At 44.9% G+C, this 26,004-nt stretch overlaps 1 protein-coding gene across 1 annotated transcript; it reads right to left on the minus strand.

Annotated features, from left to right (window-relative positions):
* Positions 1–10,786: 10,786 nt before the first annotated feature.
* Positions 10,787–20,791, minus strand: LOC144108384 (uncharacterized). Its single transcript, XM_077641631.1, has 6 exons — positions 20,642–20,791; positions 17,584–17,906; positions 16,886–17,077; positions 12,848–13,079; positions 12,584–12,705; positions 10,787–11,431 (listed from the first exon to the last, which is right to left on the minus strand). Exons 1-6 carry the CDS (start codon positions 20,750–20,752, stop codon positions 10,876–10,878), a joined length of 1,536 nt encoding a protein of 511 aa, XP_077497757.1. The 5' UTR covers positions 20,753–20,791; the 3' UTR covers positions 10,787–10,875.
* Between the last annotated feature and the right edge of the window lie 5,213 nt (positions 20,792–26,004).

Raw genomic sequence — 26,004 nt, forward strand, 5'->3', positions numbered from 1 at the left:
CAGGTGAGCGGAGCAGCAGATTTGACAGGCTGCACCATCTGGGATACTGTGAGACCTACCCACAGCTCTGAGCAGGGATATTGGTTGCCTCGCAATTCACCAGATGGCGCAGCCTCTCGAATTGGCTACCCTGCTCGCCTTGATGAAAATTCAGCGCGACTCCAGTTTTCACCGATTCCGGGCAGTCCAGGCAAGTTGCGATGTTAAATTATCAAAAAACACAGGCTATTATAAGCTACCCGGTGGTCTGGGCTTGAGCAATAATAGACTAGTGGTTTGCATAGGAGAATTGTTTACAACCTGGACAGATAAATATGGAGCATCCTGTATATATGTAATACTTTGTGTATTTGACTGCAACAGTATTTGTCGCTCCACTCTTATGACAGATGCTTTTGAAAGGGCTGTTACTGCTTTCCAAAACTTATTGCCATCATTTTTCATTATTGGAGAAGGGTCCCTCTAATAATTTTTTCAAGTTGATCTTCACCTTACAGGCCTACACAACTAGGCAGGGCATCTTGCAGGCTGCACAGTGTACTTTACATTCATACTTGACGTGCAAAGCTCAGGTGCACCAATGACCATTATAGTTAAGCCTCAACATAACAGAGTTCAAGGGAACTGTGGGAACCCAAGCCAGAAATTATATTAAATTAGGAAGACACCTGACTGTGCTGCCATCGTCTAGCGAGGCCGATTTTTTTGCCTAATAAGAAAAATGGCATTAACGTTTGGCTTTAATAAGTCAAGGTTTAATTGTATCTTAACATGTGCATGCGCCTTGGATAAATCCTGTATTTCTGTATGGTGCTAAACTTCTGTTTTATGGATGCTGTGTTTGACTGAATTATATGCTGAAGTGGGCAAGGTTCAGTTCCTTGAATGAGATGTCTTGATTTCCAAAGAGGGTGCTAAGTACTGGCGATTGCAGATACTTTTGGCTGGGAACCTATAGTGTTGGGGGTATTGCTGCCAAGTTCCTTTCTTCGCAGACATGACCTTGGATGATAACGAAAATATGCGGCTGTGCAGGATGAAATATAGGGACAAGTCCTCTACTCTTCCCCGCCATGTTCTTACCTGGATGTATGTATCCCGAATCAAAACCCTGGGATTGGTGACGGGTGTGCAGGCTTGTCATGTATTACCTATAGTACCTATATATATACATATATAAATAAGCATGTATCTATATATGTATATATATGTATTGTGTATACCCCTTTAGCATACCTGCAGCCGGATGTAGCTTTTACAAGACCTGTCTGTCCTGCTCGCAACATTTCTGGTTGCCCCTCTATTAGTGAACAATGACTAGTCATTGCCTGTTCCAAACTGTAGCTATAATGTCACTGTTTCTTAATATAGATATATGCTTCCCCTTTCCATTTTCCTATTTCCCCATCTTTCTTTATTCTGCTGTAGTCTGTTTAAATGAATAAATTTAAATTTGACATTTTTGACATGCGGTCTTGTGTGGATAGTTCATTGCTGAACAACTTACCATCGTCAGTTATTTATTCTTGGCCTTCATTTTTTCAACTATACTTGGGGCGTCTCATTTGCAAGGCTTATTTTATCATGAATTTGGGGGCTATAATTGTGATGGTATTTGAGGTCGAACTCGACTTTTTTTTGGGGGGGGGCGGGGAGCGGGGTTTGAGTAAAATACAATTTATGATATATGTTTGCTTTTGTGCAAGACATAAAATGCCCTATTTCTTGCTATTATTTCTTAAACAATATGAAAGTGTCAGGTAGCAGTAAACGAAGAGCTTACTATTTAATTTTTTCTCGTCGTTTCTTACAATTAATTTGCCACATGCATCCTATATGTAGCACTTTCACGTTAGTGCAAGATCTGCATGCTTTTGTACACTGTAGAAACAGTCATTCAGCATATTCAGTTTTAATAGCACAAGGGTCTGGGAATTTCGTGGATAGTGCTGGATACAATCTTAGTAAGTTATGTGGTCAGTACTTGTGTATAGGCCTCTATCTTCTATAACGTGCTTTTCAAACTTTAGATTAAGTCATGCCATGGATAACAACCTTTAAAAGAGGTTTCAGATCACAGTTGACTGAAAAGACCCCTCTGGAAGAGGCACTAGGCATCTGCTAATTTTAGTGCGGTTTCTTCAGATGTGCGCTGTCTAGAATGCACATTTTCCTGCAGAAATCATGGTTAGCCCTTTTCCAGAAATGTGTTCGGGGTGCAAGAACCAAGTTAAATTGGGTTTTATCTGTATAAATGAAGGTCCTTAAGAATGCTGTGTAAGTGAAGGTAGACAGGTGGGTTACTGTAATCCACATAATTTGTGTCAGCAAAGCGGCAGAGTGACAAAATGTCTGGAGGATCTGGTTTTATGGAGCACGTTTTTACTTGCTCTGACTTTGTATTTCTTTTTAAAGTTTCACATTGCCGATTCAGATATTTGTCCATGGCACAAAACGTTCACAGGGTCTCTCTTCATCATGTATCATGCCGAAGTCGAGGGTAAGGCAATCTTATCTGGAAGGGGGAACATAAGAAAAATACGGACACCGAGCCGCTGTGCTGGAATCCGAAACTCCATTGTGCTAACTCAGAGGGTCGGCTGCCATGTTCTTTTTTTTAATTATCGTTCTGAAAAAAATAAAGGCAACACCTCTTAAAACCTTCAGATGTTAAGAAGATAGGCGCTATTTCACCTGTCGATCCCCGCGCCATTTAGTGTAACAAACAGAACAAGCAAGTGTAACAAACAGCTAGGGTCTCACTGTCAATGTTGTGCAGGATTTACCGTAAATCGCTGCATGACTGATATCGAGAGACCCTGTCCATTATACCTGATGGCAGCTATCGTTTTAGACTCGCGGCATTCAGCCTTTGTAAGCCTCCTTGCCACTTTCAAGCGGATGATGTACTCTCTCAATTGGGGCATTTAGTGGACTATTTATTGTGTGAGCTAGATAACGGTACTCGGAACCCGATGCGCACCGCAAGGACATCCCTTTTCCCCAGTCAGCGATGGATTTCCAGAGCCTCTGGCCGCATTTCCCCCGACTCATTTAATATTTTTGCCGACACACCATTTCCACCAAGAGAGGTCTAAGAAAGGTGTTCCTTTTACCATGGGGCCCTCGCCAAGCTGAAGCATTTCATGGCTCGTCACACTGCTGACCAAATGCCACTAACTGTAGCCCATTTTGACGCATCAACACATGAACAATGTTTGCGCCCTAGGCCAGAGGACATATGGGATCAGTGCCACACATAGGCACGCACATGGGCCATGAACGCATCATTGCTTATGCCAGCTGCATATTAATGACATTCAATGATGTAATTTCCCTCCGCTGCCAAGCGAACTTACATCACTGATTGCGAGTGCTTGACGATTGTGTAGGCTGTTTCTAGATGCGCTGTTCCCTGTTCGATTGACATTTCACAATCCTGACAAACCACCATGCATTGCTGTTTGCTGGATTTCTCTTCCAAAAAGACGCCAAAGGCCAATTTTGTCTTCGCGCCTGCAAGAATATTCGTTCGCTGCCACATACAATTAATTTCAGGCATCCTCAGTACAATGTGGACTACCTAGCTTTGCTATCACATGAGCCGCCTGATACGACTGAGAGTGACGTTGGGCCTCCAGCACTCTATTTACTAACTCAACATCGCCGACGAACAGCACTGCGACCCTTCATCGAGCACTGATCGAAAGCCTCAACTCTGCAAACCCAAATGGTTCCCTCGACTGTTTACCTTCCATGATAGCACATTTCTACTACGGAACACCCACTCAGGTGGGCCAAAGTTGCCTGTGGGGTCGCAGTGGCTGCATTCGAGTGTATTGGAAGAAGTCTGTGGCCTGCTCACCATCAGCCCTTTAATTAGTATTTTCTGGGGCAGGAAATGGCGCAGTAACTGCTTCACTTCTCAATGGACACGTGAATACCTCAACCACTCCGTGAGGGAAGGGAAGAATTAAGGTGGGAGAGAAAAAAAAGGTGCCGCAGTGGAGGGCTCCGGAGTAATTTCGACCACCTTTGGATCTGTAATATGACGTCGCACTGCACACGGGCACCTTTTGCATCCATCGCAGCTGCTCAAAACCAAACGCGATGCCTATAGGCGGCACTTCCCTGGTAGCACCGAAACATTACGATAATGTCATTTTTTTATCGTCAAATGTTATTTCCATGTGCTTAAGATCCGGTTTTTCTGACGTTATGATCCCAACAACATAAATGTAACATCCTCGAAAATGGTGAAGCAGCCCTGCACAAGCGTGCAGGCCCGCCAGTTGTGCTGGCACACAACTTACAACGCTTTGCAAGAACCATCAATGAGGGCGATGCTTTAGTTCCACTATACAGCACAACATGCAACTCGTATTCACTCACCTCCAAACAGATATCATAAAGTCAAGCTTATGTACCCATTACAGAGGAATGTCCCATGAGCGATAGTGGTGAATGGGTAATAACCAAAGTTTTCTGAGAAAATAATTGGGCTGTGCTCTCAATCTATGGTGAGTACTATCCAAGAGATATGGTTGCAATTTACTGCTAGTTGAAAAACATCTTTACTGCAAAAACAGTGGGAAAGGTTCTGGGAATCAGTGTTCCAAATATAATAATAATGTTGCTCTATAGTTATAACTCTAACATTATTAACATTTCGCAGACTATATTAAAACTTTTTCTTTAGAGCATTAAAATAGCGTTTTCTAGAAACACAGTGTTATATGTTGATTAATGTAATATTACAGTGGAACGTATAACATTACGGCAACTTAAGTAACATTATTACAACACTATTCTAACGTTCGGTGCTACCTGGGTTTGTCAGTGGAGCAGTGATCGCGAGGAGTGGGGCAGTGATTGTCACATCGTGACTAGAAACTGATATGGCTATTACTAAAAGCCAGCTACAGATCTCTAATTGCAATTAGACACCTATCATAATAGTTACAAAGTTAGCTATAATTTAGTCAATCACTTTAATAGTTCACATGATTCGCCAGTTCCTTCGCATCTGCCAACACTGAATGGTATTACTATAACGTAAAAAGCTTCTCTATCTCAATTCTATTAAAAGAAAGTGGAGGGCTTCCCTGAAACACCTGCTATATTTAGCAGGATAGAGAGTGGTCGATCTCCACAGTGAGGCAGCCATCAGGATATGATAAGGGCCAGGATGATAAGGACTGCAGGTGGTCAATATTCACATAGAGGTCGACGCTGCATTCAAAAAGTCTTTGCGATGGGCGAGAATGCATTGCAAAGAGGATTCAGTAAACGTTTTCACTTCGAAATTGAGGCGTCAAGGACCGAGGCTGACGACAATGAACAGCAGCATGTCCTGAACTGCGTGCATAGCGACCGGAGCCGCCATGTTGTGCGGCCATATTAGCGTCAGTAATTTGAAGAATGGTATGGAAGAGAAACTTTATTCATCAGCTCATCAGAAGCTTATTAATACGAAAGCATTGTATGGCTGTGTTTGCGGTTTCATATCATTATGAGCTTGTCCGCATGATTACGTCCGATCGATTGGGTTTATGCGAAAAAGAATGGTACCATCGGATAAAGCATCAAAATCGGGGGGGGGGGAAATGTTTATGTGGGTTAATAGGATAATTAAAGCCAAAAATGTTCAAAATTGGGCGGGCCGGAGCAAATGGGGCCAAATTTAAAAACGCTGAAAGTGGGTAGAGCGAAGCGTAGTGCCAAATTTGAAAAACTGGAAGTGTGGCCAGAGCCAAGCGTGGTGCGAAATTTGAAAATGAAGCGTGGCGCCAAGTTTGAAAACTAATAATAATAATAATAATAATCATTGGTTTTTGGGGAAAGAAAATTGTGCAGTATCTGTCTATAAATCATTCGACACCTGAACCAAGTTTTAAGACTCAAAATTCTAAATATATATATAAAGAATAAACAGAGACCAACATTTGAAACAATGTAATTTGACGTTTCGGCCGTGGAACGGCCTTCACCAGAATAACAGAATAGGAACGGAGGACAGAATATGACGGAGAGCGCAAAAAAATGTACAAACATATAATGCAGAGAAGATAAAAACGTATCACACACGTGACTAGAACGTGAATGTGGGTCACAATGGCTGAACAGGAGGGCTACGTTGTGAAATTTAGTGCATTAACAATCTTAGCTACAGAATGCGATGACAGATGATTAAACGTGTCATGCTTGCAGTGCAATGATGAGAAACCAGAATTACTGGACAGCAAAAACGTGTTAGAATTTGTTGTTATAGAATTTGCGTGTTAGAATTTGTTATAATGATACATGTAGCGGGGAATACATTGGCTACTTCAAGCAACTTCGAGACGCTTGCGAATGTACCCCAGTGTCCAATATGTCACTTCAAAAATGACAATTCCCCGCTACATGTATCATTATAACATTCTAACACGCAGTATAGGTGCCAAAAAGCTTTCTCAAGTATCCAGTCCCGCACAAGAGCTTAGATAATATATGCCAGGCCGTCTGGAGAAAGCTCCAGACAAAGACGTATCCCTTATGCATCCTAGTCTCTACGAGCAGTCTTTCCAAATGTGTAAGGAAAGGTAGACCACGCTCACGAGCTGTACAAGTGCTCTGAGCTCAAGCCATAATCAGAATGGCAGCTAAACACCCGAGAGCAGTGGGAGAGTGCGGTAACCAGCTCGGACCGAGAGGTCCAGCTACGTGCGGTCGAGCGGGCAGCCGAAGTCGCCAGGAGGTTCAAAAACATCAAGACCACTGAATATTGTCCTCCACTAGGAGGATAATCATGGACACTGCGCTAATAAGCAACCAAAAATGTTCAAGATCACTGCGGTAACCCGCTTTGGAGGGATGCGAAAGTAGGGACGCCTCCTCGCCTCTCTTCCACCAATTGCCCATTTTGAGTGAAATGCAATTAAATCCATGCGCTTTTCCCGTCAAGGCGTCTTGCCACCAGCCTCCTACAGCATCAACAATGCTTCGTTAGCCCCGCTTACCTCGTATACACTCGTATACATACCTCGGTGTACATCTGACAACTTATCCTGGAACCAGCATATCACCTACATTACTAGAAACGCTAACCGTATGCTTGGTTACATAAAAAGAAACTTTTCTAATGCACCCATTTCAGTCAAACTCCTTTTTTATAAAACACTGGTCCGTTCAAAGCTTGAATACGCCGCCTCGATATGAGACCCTCAAGCTAAGTCAATTATATCTGCTTTGGAAGCTGTTTAGAACCGTGCCGCTCGTTTTATCCTGCACATTAATGGCCGCACATCAATTGTCACACTAATGAAAAACATTTTGTCACTACCAATACTTTCATTCCGCAGAAAAAGTTCATGACTCTGTCTCTTTTTAAGATCTACAATCTGAATCCTGTTTTGAAAAACGCTTTGCTCATTCCACACACCTATGTGTCATCGTGCATTGACCATCCACAGAAAGTGGACGTTCCACCTTGTCACACTACCGCTCGCTTAAATTCTTTCATTCCATTTACATCATCCGAGCGAAATCACTTGCCAGGAGATGTGGCACTCAATGGCAATCTCAAGCATTTTTTTTTTTTAGAAAGTTAAGTGCCTCCTTTTCTCGTTCATGACATGTGTGCACTTCGGTTCGTAGTGCAGCATGAACTCTGTGTTGCTGATTTGCAGTTTGCTTTCTTGCTTTTTGTTTTTGTTCTCTTTTCTCATTTTTTCTTTCTTCTAGCTTTGCTTGGATTGGATGTGCACAATTGCTGAAATATATAATACATACTCAATGCATTAAGCCATATGTAGTGATCTAACCCATGAAGGTATTTCCATTTCTATTCATCTGTGTTATTGTATGTGCCTGCAGGGCCATTAGTTTGTTTGAAATAAATAAATAAATAAATAAATTTTATCCAGCGGGTGTTCGCTCTCGGAACCGAAGCGTCGAGGCTAACTAAATGCTTTGAAATCTGATTAAGGCAGCGCAGTGCCTACGGAAAAGAAAGTACAAAGTAACATACGAAAGAAAAGCGAGCAGCATGTATTAGAACGCAAACTCGAGTCAGTGACTTCCAGCGGAAGACAACATGATGAACCTGAGCGGGTCATACGTAATGAAGATAGCACACTATGGATGACGTGCATAACGGAGTGTATTCCAAGAGAAAGAAAACTTAGTAGGGTAGGCACAGAATCAGGTGAGCGGATTAGATAAGGAAATCTGCGTCGGAACGCTTTACCACGGTTAGCTGGAGATCAACGCGAGGGGCCTTTGTCCTGCAGTCCGTGGGTGCAACCAGACTATAGACAAACGAAAAATGTGTATACACAAATGATACTCTTGGTGTGACTGCACAGTTAAAAAAAGAGAGGTGATCAGTACTGTGATTCACGTGGCAGAGTATGCGTTCGCTACTCTTAGCTACACCTTTACTACGTTGGCTACTACGTTTAGCCAAAATTGCTGCGCTGTTTGATTTCTCAAAACCATGGAGAGTCCTGTGTGATTGTGACTGTATGTGTGGGAGGGGAGAGTTGGTGTGAATTGATTCGTTTCATGACCGTCATCTGGAGTAGATCGAGAGGTAATTATCAATACCACGATACCACGTGGAAGTTCGGCATCCTCCATGACCTAGCAGAGCTAGGGATCCGCGGCAGGATGCTGAACTGCTTGAACGACTTCGACCAACCGCACATTCAGAGTCCGTCTAGGAGCAACTCTGTCAATGACATTCACCTAAGAGAATGGCGCACCCCAGGGATGCATTTTAAGTACGACACTCTTCATAGTAAAAATGAATTCTTTGGCCAAAGTAATACCCAAGTCCGTAATGTATTCAGTTTATGTAGATGACCTACAGATAGCATACACTTCTTCCAGCATACTGTCCTGCGAGAGACAAATACAAATCACACTAAATAAACTGGCTGCTTGGGCAGAGAAACATGGATTCAGGTTCTCCCCTCATAAAACAGTAGCTGTTCTGTTCTCATTACGACGAGGCCTACAGGTCGATCCCAATCTGTGCTTGAATCAAACCACACTGCCAGTCAAACAGGAACATAAATTTTTAGGCGTCACTTTTGCCAAAAAAATTACATTTCTAACACACATTAACAACCTTAAAAAGAAAGCATCCCAAGCCCTCAATGTATTAAAGGTACTCTCGCGAAAACGGTGGGGGTCCGATAGAGCATGCCTATTGCAAATATATCGCTCTTTGGTGCGCTCCAAGCTGGACTACGGGTGTGTGGTATATGGTTCGGCAAGAGCATCCTACTTGAAACGACTGGACCCTGTTCATAATCTTGGTTTGCGCCTATCAACTGGAGCATATAGAACATCCCCGGTAAATAGTATTTATGTTGAAGCTAATGAGCCCACACTAGAGGATAGAAGAGTCACACTTACATGCAAATACATCCTTAAAACCCGTTCTCTTCCTAAACATCTCTGCTATCCCATTGTTACCAAATGCCCATCGAGAAGATTATTCAATAATAAACCACATTTCATCAGGCCACTAATAATGCGCTTTGAAGATAAATGTGAAGAGTTAGCTGTGCTGGACGCCCTACCGAATATTGCACAAAGACATGAATATCTGCCACCATGGTACAGCCTTCCTACGGTGTGTGACTTCACACTAACACGCGTAAACAAAGAGCAAATGCCACACGAGCACATACTGCAAGAGTTCTTTGCCTTGCAAGAAAAATATGACAGCTACACTGAATTTTACACTGATGGCTCAAAAACAGAAAGTCATGTCGGAAGTGCAGTAATTCAAGGAAAAAATGAAAAAATGATACGATTACCACAGTATGCATCGGTATTTACTGCGGAGTGTTATGCCATCCTCGTAGCCTTAGAACAAATAGTAAAAAAATATATAAAAAATAGCATCATTTACACTGATTCACTGAGTATGCTCAAAGCGCTGCACTCTGCAAATGCTGCTGAACCCATAATAGGAAAAATCATACATAACATAGTTAAAATCACAAAACAAAAACCTAACATTATATTCTGCTTGGTCCCTAGCCATGTTGGAATTTTAGGTAATGAGAGAGCAGATGCTTCCGCAGCACAAGCTCGAATTGGTCATATAAAACAAGTTAGCATACCACAGAGGGATTTTTCTAAATTACTGCACAGTAAACTCAGAAATAAGTGGCAGGTTGCATGGGACGAACAGACAAACAACAAACTACATTCTATAAAACCTGTTTTGGGAGAATGGAGATCATGTAAACATCAGGAGCGTTTTATAGAAGTTATTTTGTGTCGACTACGCATTGGACACACACACCTTACTCACAACTTCTTACTGACAAAAAAAGACAAACCTCTCTGCGAAATGTGTGGTGATCAACTGACGGTAAACCACACTTTAATTGTATGCAGAAAACTGGAACAACTGAGGAAAAAATATTTCACAACATTGTACAATGAATACATCCCACCACACCCCATGTTACTTTTAGGAGATCAAGCAATAATTGATTTTTCAAGCATTTTTAAGTTTCTCAGAGAAGCCAATGTTTTAAACAAACTTTAGATATAAAAAGCGTAACCTTTAAGAAAAGCTCTAACCGTGTGTTTGGTGCATCATAGCCTCAGTTGCTTTTGCGCCATTAAAATCAATATAACTAACTATAACTAATTACCAAGCGAATACCTCCAGTGATTATTAAAGAGTGCCTCCTCCTACCGAGGCTATCTTCTCCTTTGTCTTCAATTGCTTGTCCCTCTTAATTCTTGCTCAAGGTCACTTGGATAACCTAATATATTTAGGCATCAATGTGTCTGTTGTACGTTGCCATGGGTACAGAGGACGATTTTGAAAACATCTGCGGATTGTAATGTCTTTTATTCTTACTATCCTTTTCGAGTGTAGTTAGCATATGAGCAACGCTCCGAAGGATTCATGTACGACCCTTCGGCGCAGTCGAATGCCTGGGCGAATAGGCGCGAGTTCCTGGCGGCCAGATTGCAGCGGTAGGAGGCCTCCGGGTCGTTCTTGGCGCACATGCCCGCGCAGGCGCTGACGAAGAACAGCATCTCCTCGCTGACCTCCTCCAGGCCGGGCAGCACGATCGGGCGGCCCACCTTGAGGTGGCGGTCGACGAACGCCACCACCACCTCGGCGGCGAGCGCCAGACGCGCGGGCCCGTCGTTGTGGCCGCGCAGGGCCAGGCGGGGTTCGAGCCGCTCGAGGCACTCGAGCCACGATGCGGTCAGTGGCACGCCCCGGGGCAGGGCTGCGGCGAGTTCGAGGCCGAAGCCACCGTAGTTGAGCGCCGGGGGCACGTGGGCGCCGAACCGCGGAGGCAAGAGCCACGTCAGGGGAACGCGGCTCTCGCCGTCTTGGGTGACCTGCGCACACCGCAGGTTGAGCTGCGTGAATAGAACGTCGTGCAGAGATGACACTAAACTGAGGAGGAGGACAAAGACAAGGAGAATAAAAGTATTGCATGTCAGGCTAAAAATGTGTAGTGCCTCTAGCTGCACCATATATAATACATTGTCCTCGCAATGGTTAGTACTTCGGGGGACTCACTACGGTTGTTGTTCATTTAAAGTTAGTCTCTTAGGGAGTATTCGTTGCTGTTGCAACACACCCAGACAGTCCAGGGGGAAGCGGGAATGCACGGAAAATGGGGAGAAGGGATTGCAATGTATCATGCGTGTAGAATGTGTTCTGTAATTCTGTATCTTCTCTACAATGTCGGTCCTTGAAAAGTTGAGACAATAAGGCGTTTCTGGCGATTCTTTCAGAACTTTTTCTGGTCAGAAATAACTGCGTTAGCGCCGTAATACCTCGTTACCGAAAAATTACGTCGTTCACCCGTCGACCAGTATCAGTTCTTGTCTGGTTGGTGGCCCGGAAAAGTTCCACGTGGAGAGAGTAGATGTTAATTCGTATAGTTGGGATTTAAAGGTGCATACTGCGTACACAGACATGTAAGTAGCAGGATACCTTATAATTCTGTCCGGGGGAACATGGAAAAATTGAAAGAAAAAAGAAGAAAATGCGGCAAACAAAAATAGTCTCAGTAGAATACAGGGACTTTTGTAGGCTGTCAGTGGGGATGCATTTTGGCTGCAGTTGCGACCACCGCTTTGCTTGTGTATCTAAATATGTTCAATGCAATAGCATTGGAAGCCTCAATGGGGAAAAATACGTCGTTGGTCATTAACTTCGCTGAATGGCTGCAGGAACGTGACGTCACGAGACCGGAAGTAACTATACACGTCCTTGTCGTCACCTCGAGATACCTTCGAGGAGTCAAGGCCTCTTTGCCTGCTTCTAACCGCGGAGGTCCCGGCACTCGTCACCCAGGCCTGCGTGCCGGGGACGGCGAGTAGGGGGCCTCCTTATCTGGTGGAACATAAAGTTGGTATCATCATCATCCACGGGAAAACCTGCTACCGCCCGCTATATGACCCGAAAGGATGTCTGGGTGTGTGCAGACCGACGGGTCATCATCTTAATGACCATCATCAGCCTGACTACGCCCACTGCAGGGAAAAGGCCTTTCCCACGTCTCTTCAATTGATCCTGTACTTTGCCAGCTGCGCCAACCGTATGCCCGCAAAGTTCTTATTCTCCTCCGCCCACCTAACTTTCTGCTGCTCCCAGCTACGCTTGGCGTCTCTTGGAGTCCACTCCGTTACCCTTAAGGTTGGGTAAGGGTCCGCAAACACCTCCACGCACGAATGAAACAAAAGTCAAAGTAAAGGCATCAACAGCGTGTAATGCTATCGCACTGTCTACGCACAATGGTAGTAGGGGGTCCCTGTGAATTTTTCCTCTAGGCGATGTGTCGTAAATGTCAGGTACACTCGCCTGCACTTGTCTGCTTGTTGGAGGCGGCACCGGGTAGAAAGCATCGGCCTGGACGATGCTGAAGAGCTCCTTGCTGCGTATCTGGGACAGCGAGGCCAGGTACGCGTGGAGGAAAGGCCGCTCCTCCACATCCGCTTGCTCGGAAGTCTCGTCGTCGTCCTCCACTTGTAGCTCCTCGTAGAAGGTGTCCAGCTGGGTGGCCGTGGGAAGGCGCAGCCGAAAGCTGGCTTCCCTGCACCCGTAACATCGACGTATAAATCGAAGTTGGACTATATCGAATGACTACCCCTCGCTATTACGGATGACCAAGCCACATTAACCCATATGTGACCGGTTTCCGACGTGTAAGAAACCGCTTCTTTTGTGCAGCAATTCCTAAAAAATTAGCATATAAAAACTTGCGACCACCAGTGTATGTGAAGGAGTCTCCAAACTTTTCATGTGCAGGCGTTGCATTGTGCACACTCATTTTTGTGCGTTTTGTACATTCAGAATGAGCTGCCAGTCTTATTTGGAAGCAGGGAGCAGATTCGAAAGCATCGACCGCATCGTGATTCCGCAAGAAACGCTAACAATATTTGGGCACTGCTAAGGAAAGACCACAACGCGTGATGTTAATGTGGCATTAGAGTCGATGTCAAATGCTCTAAGCTTTGCAACACGTAATAGGCAGGGCATTTTGCCTTTTGTCCTACATTATAGGATAGCTCGAATAGTCGGTGGCGAGGAAAAATGCTTCCACGAATAAAAGAATGATTCTGAATTGTGAAGTGAAATAAACATTTTAGGCAATATTATATATATATATATATATATATATATATATATATATATATATATATATATATATATATATATATATATATATATATATATATATATATATATATATATATAATGTGTGTGTGTGTGTTCGCGACCTTTAGGAATATATTTTAGCTGAAAAAGCATCATTTCAAAGACAAAGTAAAAAAAATGCAATAGGTTTCGCCACTACAACCTGTCTTCACAAGGAAACTGAGACGACGTCTATGATTTTTTTTTCTGCGGGCCTCTGACTCTGCGCTACGCCATCCTTCTCCTCTTGTTTGCGATCACGGAGTTTTCGATTCATTCGGCTTCATGGCCAAGGTCAGGAAGTTATCTGACAAATGAAAAACTTTATTTAAGATTCACGTCAAACTTTTTTATCAATCAGTTTGTTGCTGCTTAAAAAAATCGAGCGAGCAACAAAAAGCGCCACTATATCGAATTTTACTACACGAAAGTTTAAAAAACGTTTTCCTTTGTGTCCCTTTAGGAGGACACATAAGATGTAAGCCTTAATCGCAGTATATAAATCATTATTCGTAAGGGTTAAGCTATATCAGATAGCTTTCCCGCAGCCTGGGGCAGAGTCATTGTCGTAAGAGGTTTTAACAGTAGCACTATTAATATCAGGGCTGTGAATCGAGTGCGGTTGAATGACCGAATTATCTCTTATTCAATAGTTCCACTGGATGCAAGTTAATACGATACAGTATAATATACGATGCAAGATAATGCGGTACAATAGCACACTCGAGGAGTGCGCTTTTGTATCGTATTATCGATATATTGAAGTATCTCGCCATCCCTTCGTGCTCAGGATATCCGAGCTCTGTGTACCCAAAGCTCATGTTGCTATCCTTTATTTCCGCTGTTCCAGCTCAGGTGCTTCAGTATCGATGGCAGATGCCGGGGCTAGCAAAAATCTTTTCCTTCCTTTTTGCTATTATTTTTAATAAAACCACTACCACCACCACCTCCCATATCACGGCCTCCTTGCTTTGCCTTTGAAAGAGCCTTTTTGCGAGAAAGCCAACTTTAATGGGGACGCCGGAAATACGATTGAGATGTTTGTTAAATGAAAATTGGTTTTTGAGGAAAGTAAATAATGTCGCAGTAATTGTCTCGCGTATCTCGGAGGACACCCGAACCACGACATAAGGAAGGGATAAAGGAGGGAGTGAAAGAAGAAAGGAAGAAAGGGGTGCCGCGGCAGAGAGCTCGGGAATAATTTCAACCACGGGCGCCTTTTTGCGTTTCGCCTCCATCGAAACGCGGCCACCGCGGTCGGGTTCAAACCCGGGTACTACGGTTCAGTAGCCGAGCACCGTAACCACTGAGCCACAGCGGCGGGTGAGATGTTTGTTGCATTTACACGTTGGAGTAAAGCTGAGAGTGAGAGAGGCAGGATGAAAAAAAAGGACATAGGCAACGAAAACAATAAGATAGAAGTACGCAAGTGATACCCTTAACATTATTAAATATCGCGGAGGGCACATTGGTACTGCAGCATCAAATCTTGAAAGGTATACGCAAGGAATAAAGTTCACCAGCCTGATTAGAAGGCACAGCACTCGATGTCGCCTACTCGCTGTCGGGAGGGGCGAAATATTAGTTTTGCTATCAAACAATTTTAAACCTGCAGGGTGTGTTTATGTTGCGAGCGGCATTTTTTTATGCTTATTTCAAATTCACTTACATTCTAGATATGCCAAAATCGTCTCTGAGGGGATTTTTTTTTCTCACATTGTAAGCGCGAAAGAGCTAGGTATTCCTTATTTCGAGGAACTACATGTCACGCCGAATGAGAGGCAACGGGGCCTGGGTTCTATTGCGCTTAAATTGAGCTGGATTAGAGATCAGAGCTGCCACACACCCAGCCCTGTCAACAGGCATGGGGCTTAATCGAAGAGTATTAGTTTTTCTTGCAAGACAAATAATTCCGTGTTTAACATCACTCGTTGTGCCATAACGGCTGGTGTAGTGACACACGAAAAAGAGACAAAGATGTGCCTGAAACAGTCTACTGCTGATTACGAGGTTACCGTTGATTCTAGACTGCTGGACGAAGCATTATGACGTGGAGTAGACAAAGAAATTTACTGCTTTCGAGCTTTGAAGCAGCACTGGCAATCGCGGACGTGGTCGAGCCTAATGCGGAGCCGATAGTGCTCTATGTTTGCTTTAGATTTCATCAGAAAATTTAAGCATGAGAGTATGTAATTGCAATTAGGCTCGAGGAAAGTTTTCATTATTTAAAGACTCACTTTCTGAGTGAGAACCGCGCTGTTTCGGAGCAAATGGAAGTAACTTTCAAGTCAATTGTGTGCACATGAAAATAGTAAAACGATGCAGCTTACGTACTCTCGTGACAAAAGAAATTACATTGAACGTATTTTTTTTTATTCAAAGCTTAAAATGAGTTTGAGTTCAAATTTATTTCGCAGAAAAACTTTGAATGCAGTTGTGCGTTGCATCAAATTGTGAAACATAATTCGATCACCGAAGCAGGTAGATATAAACTCGTATGCTTTCTGAAAATCAGACACAAATGACCGCCGATTAAGTAGTCGCACAGGAAACCATGCCTCTTTTTTTAATCACGGTGTTCAGAAGTTTGCGCAGTCACAGTACGCTCCAGTGTTTATTCAACAAGAGGATACGAAGCACGCACTCTGCAACGAGACTTTTATCACTTTTTGTTGACTTGGTTGTCTAACAAGGGACAAGGTTTGCAGTTGCTTAAAGACAGGCGGTATTTCATGACAAATGGTTACGTTCAACAATTTCCTTTACTCGTGGACAACTGTCTGTGGTACCAGGTTAAGTATAAGCGGGAAAGAGGAGACGGGTCTTTCTCTCCGCGTCAATTAGCTAAGATGTCCAGCCAGTAAACGAAGAATCTTAACTCTAACCCTCCTTCGTTGACCGCAGCTTCGGTCGCCAACAGGACGCCTTTGACCGCCGCTTTCTTTCGTGCCTTTCAACACTTTATTAATTACGAAGAGCGGCTGCAGGGGTCGCTTTCTTGTTAAGCACGAAATAGTTGCAAAATCTTCAATGTAAATGTGTTGGCCTCATCCCCATGGTCTTTCGGACTATTCTGCCCTGAAATGGAATTTGCGCTTCGGTCCTCCAGCCTTGAGTTTAAATGCCACAGAAGGCTGTCCACGAGTATAGGCTCTTCAATGGATGCAATCACATGTTTTCGTCTAGTGTAAACGCACTCACGTGGTCTGAAGCCTGATTCCTTGCTTCTTCATGAAGCTGACCATAGCCTCGGAGACGTCCCTGAATATGAGCTCGGCCTCCTCCCAGCCGCTGTAAGAGTCCAGCTCCTCCATGTACGGCAGCACGCTAGGGTACGGCATCAGCCTGTACACAGCCTCGAAGCAGCTGGCCTCAGCGGTGCCGTACGAAAGCCTGCAATTTGTAAGGAAAACACGAATCATGTCGACGTTACAACAATGCAAGAGAGGAACTGGCCATCCAGTGCCAGTCATAATCGTCAAACTAAGTACAAGCACTGCAGAGCACAGACTTCCGCGTTTCTCCATTTAACCACTCCTGCGGTGGCTGCGGCCTCCTTTGCCTCTCTAATATCCTAATATGGTCCGACACCTTTCACTGCCTCCTGTTTAAGTAGATGCGAACACAGAAAACACTGCAATGCCTCAGTATGTTCAATGCCTTTTTGTGTCTGCTTTGGAGACGCAGACAATATGATAACTAAGAGAAAACCAGTAGAAAGATGTTATCTTCAAATTTTGTATCGTTTGGACTGCATATTTGCATTTCTACCCTGTATTTTTTTGAAGGTGGGTGCTTCTGGTGGGGTACCGTTGTCGAGAACAGTACCTCAAAGAAACCTGCTATGACGCACCCGCTTTAAAGCATAGCTGAAGCGAAAATGATGCACAAAAACTCACCTTTGGTCAGCGAGTGGTCCCAGGCATCGCACAAGCTCCCAGGTGATGTAGGCGGCCAAGTCAGAGGATTCAACCTCAACGAATAAAAAGTCTTGGTATGCGAGCATGGCCGGGTGGCCCACTGCTGCCTCGCTTAAATTATTCAGCGTCAGCGGCGACGACATCGAGGGTCCGCTGTCCGCCAGCAGCGGGACGATGGCGTAGAATTGGTCGGGGTCTTCGTCGGGGATTACCGCAGACACCGCAAGGACAGACTCCTCCGTGGACATGATGTGGTGCGCAATGAAGTCAACGTCGTGGACTGTTTCTTCGGTCGCGTTCTCCTGCGCCGAGAGCGTGATGGAGAAGAGATTAGCTTTCGCAGCGAGAGCTCCACTACACACGTTTCGCCAAGGTCATCGGGTGTTGCAGTTTGGCCTTCAGCAGGAGGAGCGCCGGAGGTGTGGCTGTGACGTCAGACCACATGACTCGCCGCAGCTGCAGCCACTGCTCCGACCACGATGCGCCGACCGCCGCTTCGCGAGATGTGGTCACGTGATTATGCAAGTGACTGGGCGTTCGCTTAACGAGGCGACGCCTCTCTCGTACGGAGTTTCGTCATGGGTGAGAGAGAGTGCATCTGCCAGTGTGCCTGAAACGCCTACGAGGCGTTTAAAGCATCTAACCAAACGTAACCAAGTATATTGAATCTTTTGCTCTGTCTAACTAGGTTTAGAAGAGTTAAACCACTGCCAATTATTTGTTTTATCAGCATGCTTTTGCGTAGCTGCACATTTCGAAATTTCGACACAACAACAGTGAAACGGCAAAGAACTCTGGTGCGCCGTCATTGTGTCCAAGTTTCCGACCGAATGCACAACGATGGAAGGCCACGCTGTTAACCAACTCGCCTATATTTATTTAATCATTAAGACATGGGCACGCTCAGGGAAAAAGGCGAGGCATCTTCACTTGAGTATTTATTTATGTCAAAATACTGCAGGCCACCGTTTATGGCCAGGAGGGGGAAAAGCGGGGCTATAGAAATCACGTAGACAAAGAATGGCCGAAAAAAAAGGTAGTTCACGAAGTCGCAATCAATAATGCAAGCAAAAGGTCAAATACTCAATCACTTTAAGAATTGCTTTTCAAGAGATTTTCTAAAGGTGTTCCGCAAAGCTACATATCAGTACCTTTAGTATTCTTAGTGTGCATTAATGATATATCGCAAATATTAGGTTCTCCCTACCATGTAATGGACTCCGCAACACGAACCTTTCTTTTACTGCCTCTTCACAGCTTGCCGTAGAATGCATTACTAATATTTACCAAATTAGGTTATATGTATAGTTGCAGTCAAAAATCTCCACCGTAAACCTTACGAAAACTAACTACATTATATTTAGGCACATCAACATCACTACACGCTACGAAATAATATTCAATATGGGAGCACAATAATTGAAAGAGTCAGCAGTCAAATTCCTGGGTTTATGGTTTGCCGGAGCTTTTTCTTGAAATATTCATGTTTCCAATCCTTTATCTGATCAGAGTAAAACATTTGGTTGTCTTTATAGAATTTCTCAAGTCATGCCAGATTCATTGAAGTTGTCTCTGTACTAGGCACTTTTCTATTCTAAATTGTTTTATTGTATTCTTATATGGAGCACTACGACTCAGAGCAATCATAACAATTCGATCATTGTACAAAAGAAGGCAATCGAAGCGTATTACGGTCATCTTCGATATTCGGCTACAGCACCGCTCTGCCTCAAACGCAGTTTGCTTAAAACAGATTAAGATGGTGTCTACAATTAAACCTGGGTCATTTTCAAAATGTTGCCCGCCTCACCCCGAAATTTGACCATCATCGATTTGGATCGATAAAGCTCACTAGACAAGGTACTGTGTATCGCTTTAAAGTTAAGAAAATCCTTGGCACTGCGAAAGTTTTAAGGAAGATTCTTGCAAAGCCATTGTAGAGTACTGTTACAGGGACCTGCAATACATGCAATAAAGTTGCAGTATGGCTGATATCCACTTCAGGTATGTCATCCAGAAAAAAAAAATTTAATGAGTCATGTAGAAACGGAGTTATCTGCAGTCAAAATTTGAAATTCAGCATCTTCGAGTCTTTCCCTCTCCTCTCGTCAATTTTGCGCGCTCAAAACACGGCACTCTTCCGTGTGACGTCAGAAACAATCGGACCAATGTCCATCTCTTAACCGGCATACGCAGGCGCGTTACACGGAGGAGGGCGAGAGTAAAAAAAAATGAGCGCAAATGGCTCGCCAACTATCGAGCGTGATTGTGGGTTGTGTGGTGCACGTACACGTTTATTATTTGCATCGTATGTTCATAACACAATCTCACAATTGAGAGGTTTACATGCTCGAACGGTGTTAGGAGGACCCTGTAAGATAGCCTCGCGAAGGACCAGCACAGGCAGTTAACATTTCTTGACATTTTATGGGGCTTAACTTGAGAAGGTTTAATCTTAAGCGCGTAGTCACAATGAACTGGCCGCAATATCACCTTAGTGCATCGCATCAATTCAAAATGTCATAAATAAAATACGCCCCGTAATATTACGGCGCAAAAATCAATTGACAAGAAAATGGGGAAGACATGTTCGCCGTTTTTGTCATTCCCAGTAAATTTTCTGAACCAAAAAAAGTTTAGGGAATAATTTTTTTCTGCTCCTGCTCTTCCGTTGATTACGGGGGTAGTAGCAGCAACGGAATGGTTCAGGGTGACTGTATTCAGGTTTACTATGAGGATGTAAATTATCGGACCCACAAAGGCGTTATGCTCTTGAATTAGAGCAGAAGAACACACTTATCAAAGTCATTAGCATCATCATCCCAGTTACGTCTACTGCGCGACTAATGACTCTCCCATTCATTTTCAAATAACTCTTTCCTGCACAAGTGGCAGCCACCGCATCCCCAGCAGATCCTGCAATCCCATCTTCCCACACGACTGTCTGCAGACCTCGGCTGCGTTCCCGTTCCTTTGGATTCCGTTCTCTAACCCTATAGATAGCGAGCAACAATGCTGCTGCGGGACGGGTACACACGTGTGCCACGACGGCCACGACGTATCTCTGGACGAACTGCAGGTAGGCCCCGTGGCGGCGCATGTGTTCCCTCTCGCGCCGCCAGGAGTCCAGGTCCGCTCTCCGGCCCATGGACAGCAGTGGCCGGCCGTCGGGACGCCGCCACGTCGGGTGCCGGCGCAGGTCGAACAGCGTCTGCGGGTCGCCGGACTGCGTTAGCCACTCATGATACGCTCACAGCAGAGCATTTGGGCGTCAGGAATGAGCGAAATACGCCGCCATTGTTCACTTTCCAGCAGAAAAGCCGGTGTCAAGGTCGCATCAAGTGTGAGCACCGCGTGTTCATTGTCGGCTACAAAACTGTGAACGTGCTTTTTGGCTGTGGTTTTATACGCCTGATTTTGTATTGCCACTCGTGAATCGATGAGGTAGTGAAGTAATTCCGGCACAGCTTGTGGACACTAACTCTGTCGCTAGTAACAGCAAAGAATGCTTTGACGATGTTAAAGGGACACTGAGGACTAATAAAAGTTGGCCTATATCTGTGAAGCGTTTTACTCACAGAGACCACTTTCTCAGAAAACGTAGCATTTATGAGCTAGAAAGAACCTAAACACGACATAAAGGTGTCGCTATCTGCGGTTGATTTCGGAAGTGAAATGCTTTCATATGCTTTTTTTTTCAGGTCAAAGAGGCTACGTTACAAGGCCCTTCGCTTCAAAACGGTGTCAACCCACCCTTTCCGATAAGGACAGAGTTCGAACTGCCTAGTCGGAAGGTTCTTAAATTCAGCTTTCCCGCTGATAAAAAACGTATTTTGTTGGCGGAAAAACGTTAACGTAGTCAGAAAGAGCGAAGTAATTAGTTGCTACTGGGAACAATTACTGAGAGTTGTCCTCAGCGCATCTTGAAGTGACGCCCCAAATTTTTTGCTACCTTACCCTCTTGACTCCTTACTGACTCTATTATTTGCCTTGACTAATCATAATAGCTTGCTTTCACTTCTTTGCTCTCAATTAGTAATCTGTCTCTTCTGGGCGGTTCCCATTATTAATCGGAGCTTCTCTCCGCTTACATAGCCATCATCAAATCAGTCGGTGGATCAGTGCTGTAGTGGTACAAGGTAGAACTTGCAGTGGGCATCTTCACGCAATCTGAAGCGATATAGTCGTATTCTATGGGGCATAACCAAAGGACCTCTGTGATTAAGCTGACCAACGAATTCGCTATCAGCACCAACAGGCAATGGTTTCGACTTCGCTTCATGGAATCTAGTCTTAAAAAGACTTTGACAGCGCGGGTGACAAGTAGCCTCTAACCTAACGGTTTAGTGCTGAAGGAAATGACCCGTCCAGAGGCTTTATTAAAGTTTGGAAAGCAAAGCATCGAGGTAAGAAAGAAAAGACAGTTGAGTCAGCAAAGCGCAATGCCTTGCCTTGAGGTTGTAGTAGAGGTCGATCTTGATGGCCAGCTCGACGGGCCTCTTAACGTGGTTGGAGAAGCCCAGGCCAACGTCCCTGAGGAAGACTGCCAGGGCGTCGACGCGATGCTTCATGGAGGCCGCGAGGCACTCGTTGTACAACGCGGCCGCCTTCGCCGAGCTGGGCGCGGGACCGTGGTTGCTGGTGACCAGGAGTTCTTGCTTCTGTGACGCCGTAGTCCTGGACCAAAGACGAGACACTGTCACTAGTCACGAGCCACTAGCCACATTTTTTGGAGGTGGTGGTGCGCTCTCCCTGACAAGCCTGCTTTAGCAGTCATGGTAGCATTTGAACGGGAATGTGGTATGTCAGTGTGTTGTAGCACGCAGAAGGCAAGCTATAGTAGCAATATATACTGTAGATTTGAATGATGACACCGAGCGAAAGATGGAAGCACAAAGAAAGAGGTTGACAGGACACGTTGCGTTGTATACCTGTTCTGTCTACCTATTTTTTACGTCGCTTGGTTCTTTGGCTAACTTCAGTTAAGCAGGCGTACTAACTCTCCTAGTACGTAGTGGCAATGCGGACTTCTTTGTCACCGGCAATATCTTGAAATAGGCAACATGAACAAAGTCAGTGCAGTGATAAGTACTACCTGCAGACACTCTATATCCCGTTTTCTTACACCATTCATCCCCTCACCCATGAAGTGGTGTCCGCTCAGCACAAAGTGGGCTTTTTAATGTCACTAAGTAAGCCAGATATCGCGGAAATATTGTAAAAAAATGAGATCATATGGCCGCAAAACAGTGCAGGTTGCTTGAATGTTCCTTGAAAGCTTCCTTGCCAAAAGTGCTGAAACTGTGCGGCAAAAGGTGTCCACGTAAAGGATAAAAACAGCGCATGGCATACACTGCACCCTTGCTGAGTTTAATGTAACCCGCTCATGACCCTTTTGTGATTCGATAATTTGTATTCTCATCAATCAAGCTACCCGAAAGGTACTCTCGACGGACCCTGCCTGAACGGAAAGCACTGCCCGTGTCGCCGTAAAGTACACGCGATAGGGGCTCAGTAGCGGAAAGTCCCGGTCTCTCCTTGATGGAACGCCAGATTCGTGATGATGATGACGACTACACAGACAAGAGATGCTCCACCCCCCCCACCCCCCACATTTAAGCGAAAGATACTGAAGTTGATCGTAGATTGCCTACTTTTAATTTATTTAGGTATAAGTTAAGGTTATTTGTTATGCATAATATGACTTTTCTGCTTTTCTCGGCAAATGAAGTGCAACATCGTGCGATAATGCCATCGAACCCGAGGCTGAATACAAAGCCGAACTTATCCTGAAACTTTTGAAATTTTCTGTCAATAAGGTAGGCACCGGAATAATGGGAACCCAAATGAGATTCTAACCTGTGCCAGCGTGAAAAGACCAGCTTCGTATTCTGATGCCTTAACCTAATCGGCCGCCGCTGTAGGGTCTCACACTGCGTCTTCTAACTGGTAGCTTCCCGAGGTGCGTGTTCTCGCATCTTCTTCCCCATCTTTGATCCGCTCTTCCTGCGCGTCCAAATTCTCGGCACCATGGAGCATCGCTGCCGCTGTTGCCGAGCAATTCAGCCAGTTGGTTCAACAGACAGAAAGGCTTGACAGTGTTGCCGCTGACAGCTTTTTTACTGGTAGCCGCACGTGAAGGTGAGGAAGGAGGCGACCAAGGAGGACAAACCTGCCGTTAGGGCGGCGGATGAACGGGGAAGCGTTATGGTACTTTAAAGATCGAAATCATCTAAGGATACCCAGTACGCTGCCTACCCTGAAAACCATTAGAGGCTGAACCTGGAGGTAAGTAAAATGCCAAAATCTGTGGGTTGGTTTTTGCTTGGGGAAAGAAAATGGCGCAGTATCTGTCTCACATATCGTTGAACACCTGAACCACGCAGTAAGCGAAGGTATAAAGGAGGCAGTAAAAGAAGAAAGGAAGAAAGAGGTGTCGCAGTGGAGGGCTCTGGAATAATTTCGAGCAGGTGGGGATCTTTAACGGGCACTGCCTTAGCGTTTTGCCTCCACCGAAACGCGGCTGCCGCGGTCGGGTTGAGGAACCAAAATCTGTCAAGGAAGACCAGCTCGCTGTGAAGCTGAGAGAGGCGGCTGATAGCGGAGGTTCCTCACACGGCGAATGCAGCCAAGGATAACCACGAGTGCTGCCTAGATCGAAGAATGAAGGTGGATGAAGATTGCGTGTGAATACCACATGCGTCTATACATCAGAGCCGCCCTATATTCGGTACTCCTTTCAAGCTATGAAGTTCATGCTAATGGTTACTCTCGAACAGCGAAATAGGTTACAAATTGCTATACTTCGACAGCAGTACCAGTGGAACTTTGCGAAAATGCCGGCGTCATCTGTGTGAAGCGTTGCCAAGTGAAGCCACCTCATTCTAAAGCGTCATCCATCGCCCAACCCCAGTTGCACCATTCAGAAAATTCTTGTCGCTACAGTGAAGCCTCGGGTTAGAGTAAAAGCGTTCGCTAGAGTATAAGCATAGGAGTAATTACTGAGGGTAACTACAACCGCTTTAGCACGTTTCTCGCATTAGGATTCTTGATCGTCCTGTCAATTTGCAGTAGTTTCGTTAATCGGAGGTTTTTCCACTAAAAACCTTGAGAGCACTTCAGAGACTTCATTGGAGAAATGCGAAAGCATTAGTGTTTGCCGCGACTTTGGTGGCTCCTTGTCGACTTTGGTAACTCTTGTCAATATGACGTCGTATGGATGTTCTAGAACCATTTGAAAACCTGAATATCATCCTACTTCTCAGACAGCGACATTCAGGACTCCGTTTTTACTTTGCTCTATTTGGTTTTAGGCGTGACGTCATCAGACATAGGGGATGCCATACCTTATGGCGTTACATGCTGTAAATAGTACAATTAATCACCCTCATTAATCGCACCCAATACTACTCTCGTTAATCAACATCAATGTTCTGGCCGTTAATCAGGGTTAATAATAACGACTAATGACTTTGAACACATTTTAATCACTGACTAATACTTCACCACACCAAGTCTGCGGACACTTTTTGCGGACACTTCCGTGTCCGACATAGCCTAGTAATGCTTTCGAATTAATAAATGATTCTTTCATTGATTGGTAGAAAAAATGGCTGATAGATTCATTGAATCATTGGGTGAGTAAGGGTGAGCAAGCGAGAGAGAGTGAAGCGCGCACTTAATCCTCACCTCATCCCGGCGCGGGGCGCCGTCGTCGGCGGACGCCACGGCACGCCCCTGAGCCTGGAGCGCGCCTGCCAGGCGAGCAGCGCCGCCTGCGTGTCGTAGGTGCTGGCGAAGGAGGGTCGTCGCAGCCAGCCGGAACACACGAACGCGTAGAAGTCGTCACACGGGCTGCCGCTGTTGCTCAGCGTCTCCTGCGGTCAACGACAGAGGGCAGCACGGGTACCCAACATGAGCGCACCTGGCGGGGAGGCAAGATTTCAAGAACAGAGGAGTCCGAGAAGCAGGCACACAGAACGCGCGCGCAGAGTTCCGCTTTGTTGCTGTTTTCTTTTTCTTGGATGCATCGTAGGTACTAACAACTATTCGCCTCTCGAACATGTTTTCTCATCTTACACTCAATGTCACAGGACACCGAGGCATACCAACGCGCTCATGTGTGCAGTATACGCTGTACCTGTGAGTGTTTGCACACTTATAATGACATCTCTTTATTATCACACTTATAATGACACCTCTTTATTATCACCTAGGCAAGCTTGGACAAGGCTTATTATCCAGGCCCCTCCGTGGACGGACGCCGGAAAGAGGGCCAGGATAGGAATATTTCATCTCCTTTTCGGTAGAAGTGTACTTATCGAAGCAGCTAACACTTAACCGCGCGGTTAACAGCGTAAGAAACGAAGAAAGGCAGTGCTCTAAAAGAGAAGAAGAGCT

This window comes from Amblyomma americanum, chromosome 10 (genome assembly GCF_052857255.1).
Source record: "Amblyomma americanum isolate KBUSLIRL-KWMA chromosome 10, ASM5285725v1, whole genome shotgun sequence".
Lineage (NCBI taxonomy): Eukaryota > Metazoa > Arthropoda > Arachnida > Ixodida > Ixodidae > Amblyomma > Amblyomma americanum.

What these genes read in the sequence shown, in the direction of transcription:
- LOC144108384 (XM_077641631.1), bottom strand. Translation starts at nt 20,752, where the DNA reads ATGGGCCGGAGAGCGGACCTGGACTCCTGGCGGCGCGAGAGGGAACAC. An exon ending in TCGTGGCCGTCGTGGCACAC is followed by an intron (nt 17,907 to 20,641) that starts GTGTGTACCCGT and finishes CTCTCGGCGCAG; the next exon opens with GAGAACGCGACCGAAGAAAC. An exon ending in GGAATCAGGCTTCAGACCAC is followed by an intron (nt 13,080 to 16,885) that starts GTGAGTGCGTTT and finishes TTACGGGTGCAG; the next exon opens with GGAAGCCAGCTTTCGGCTGC.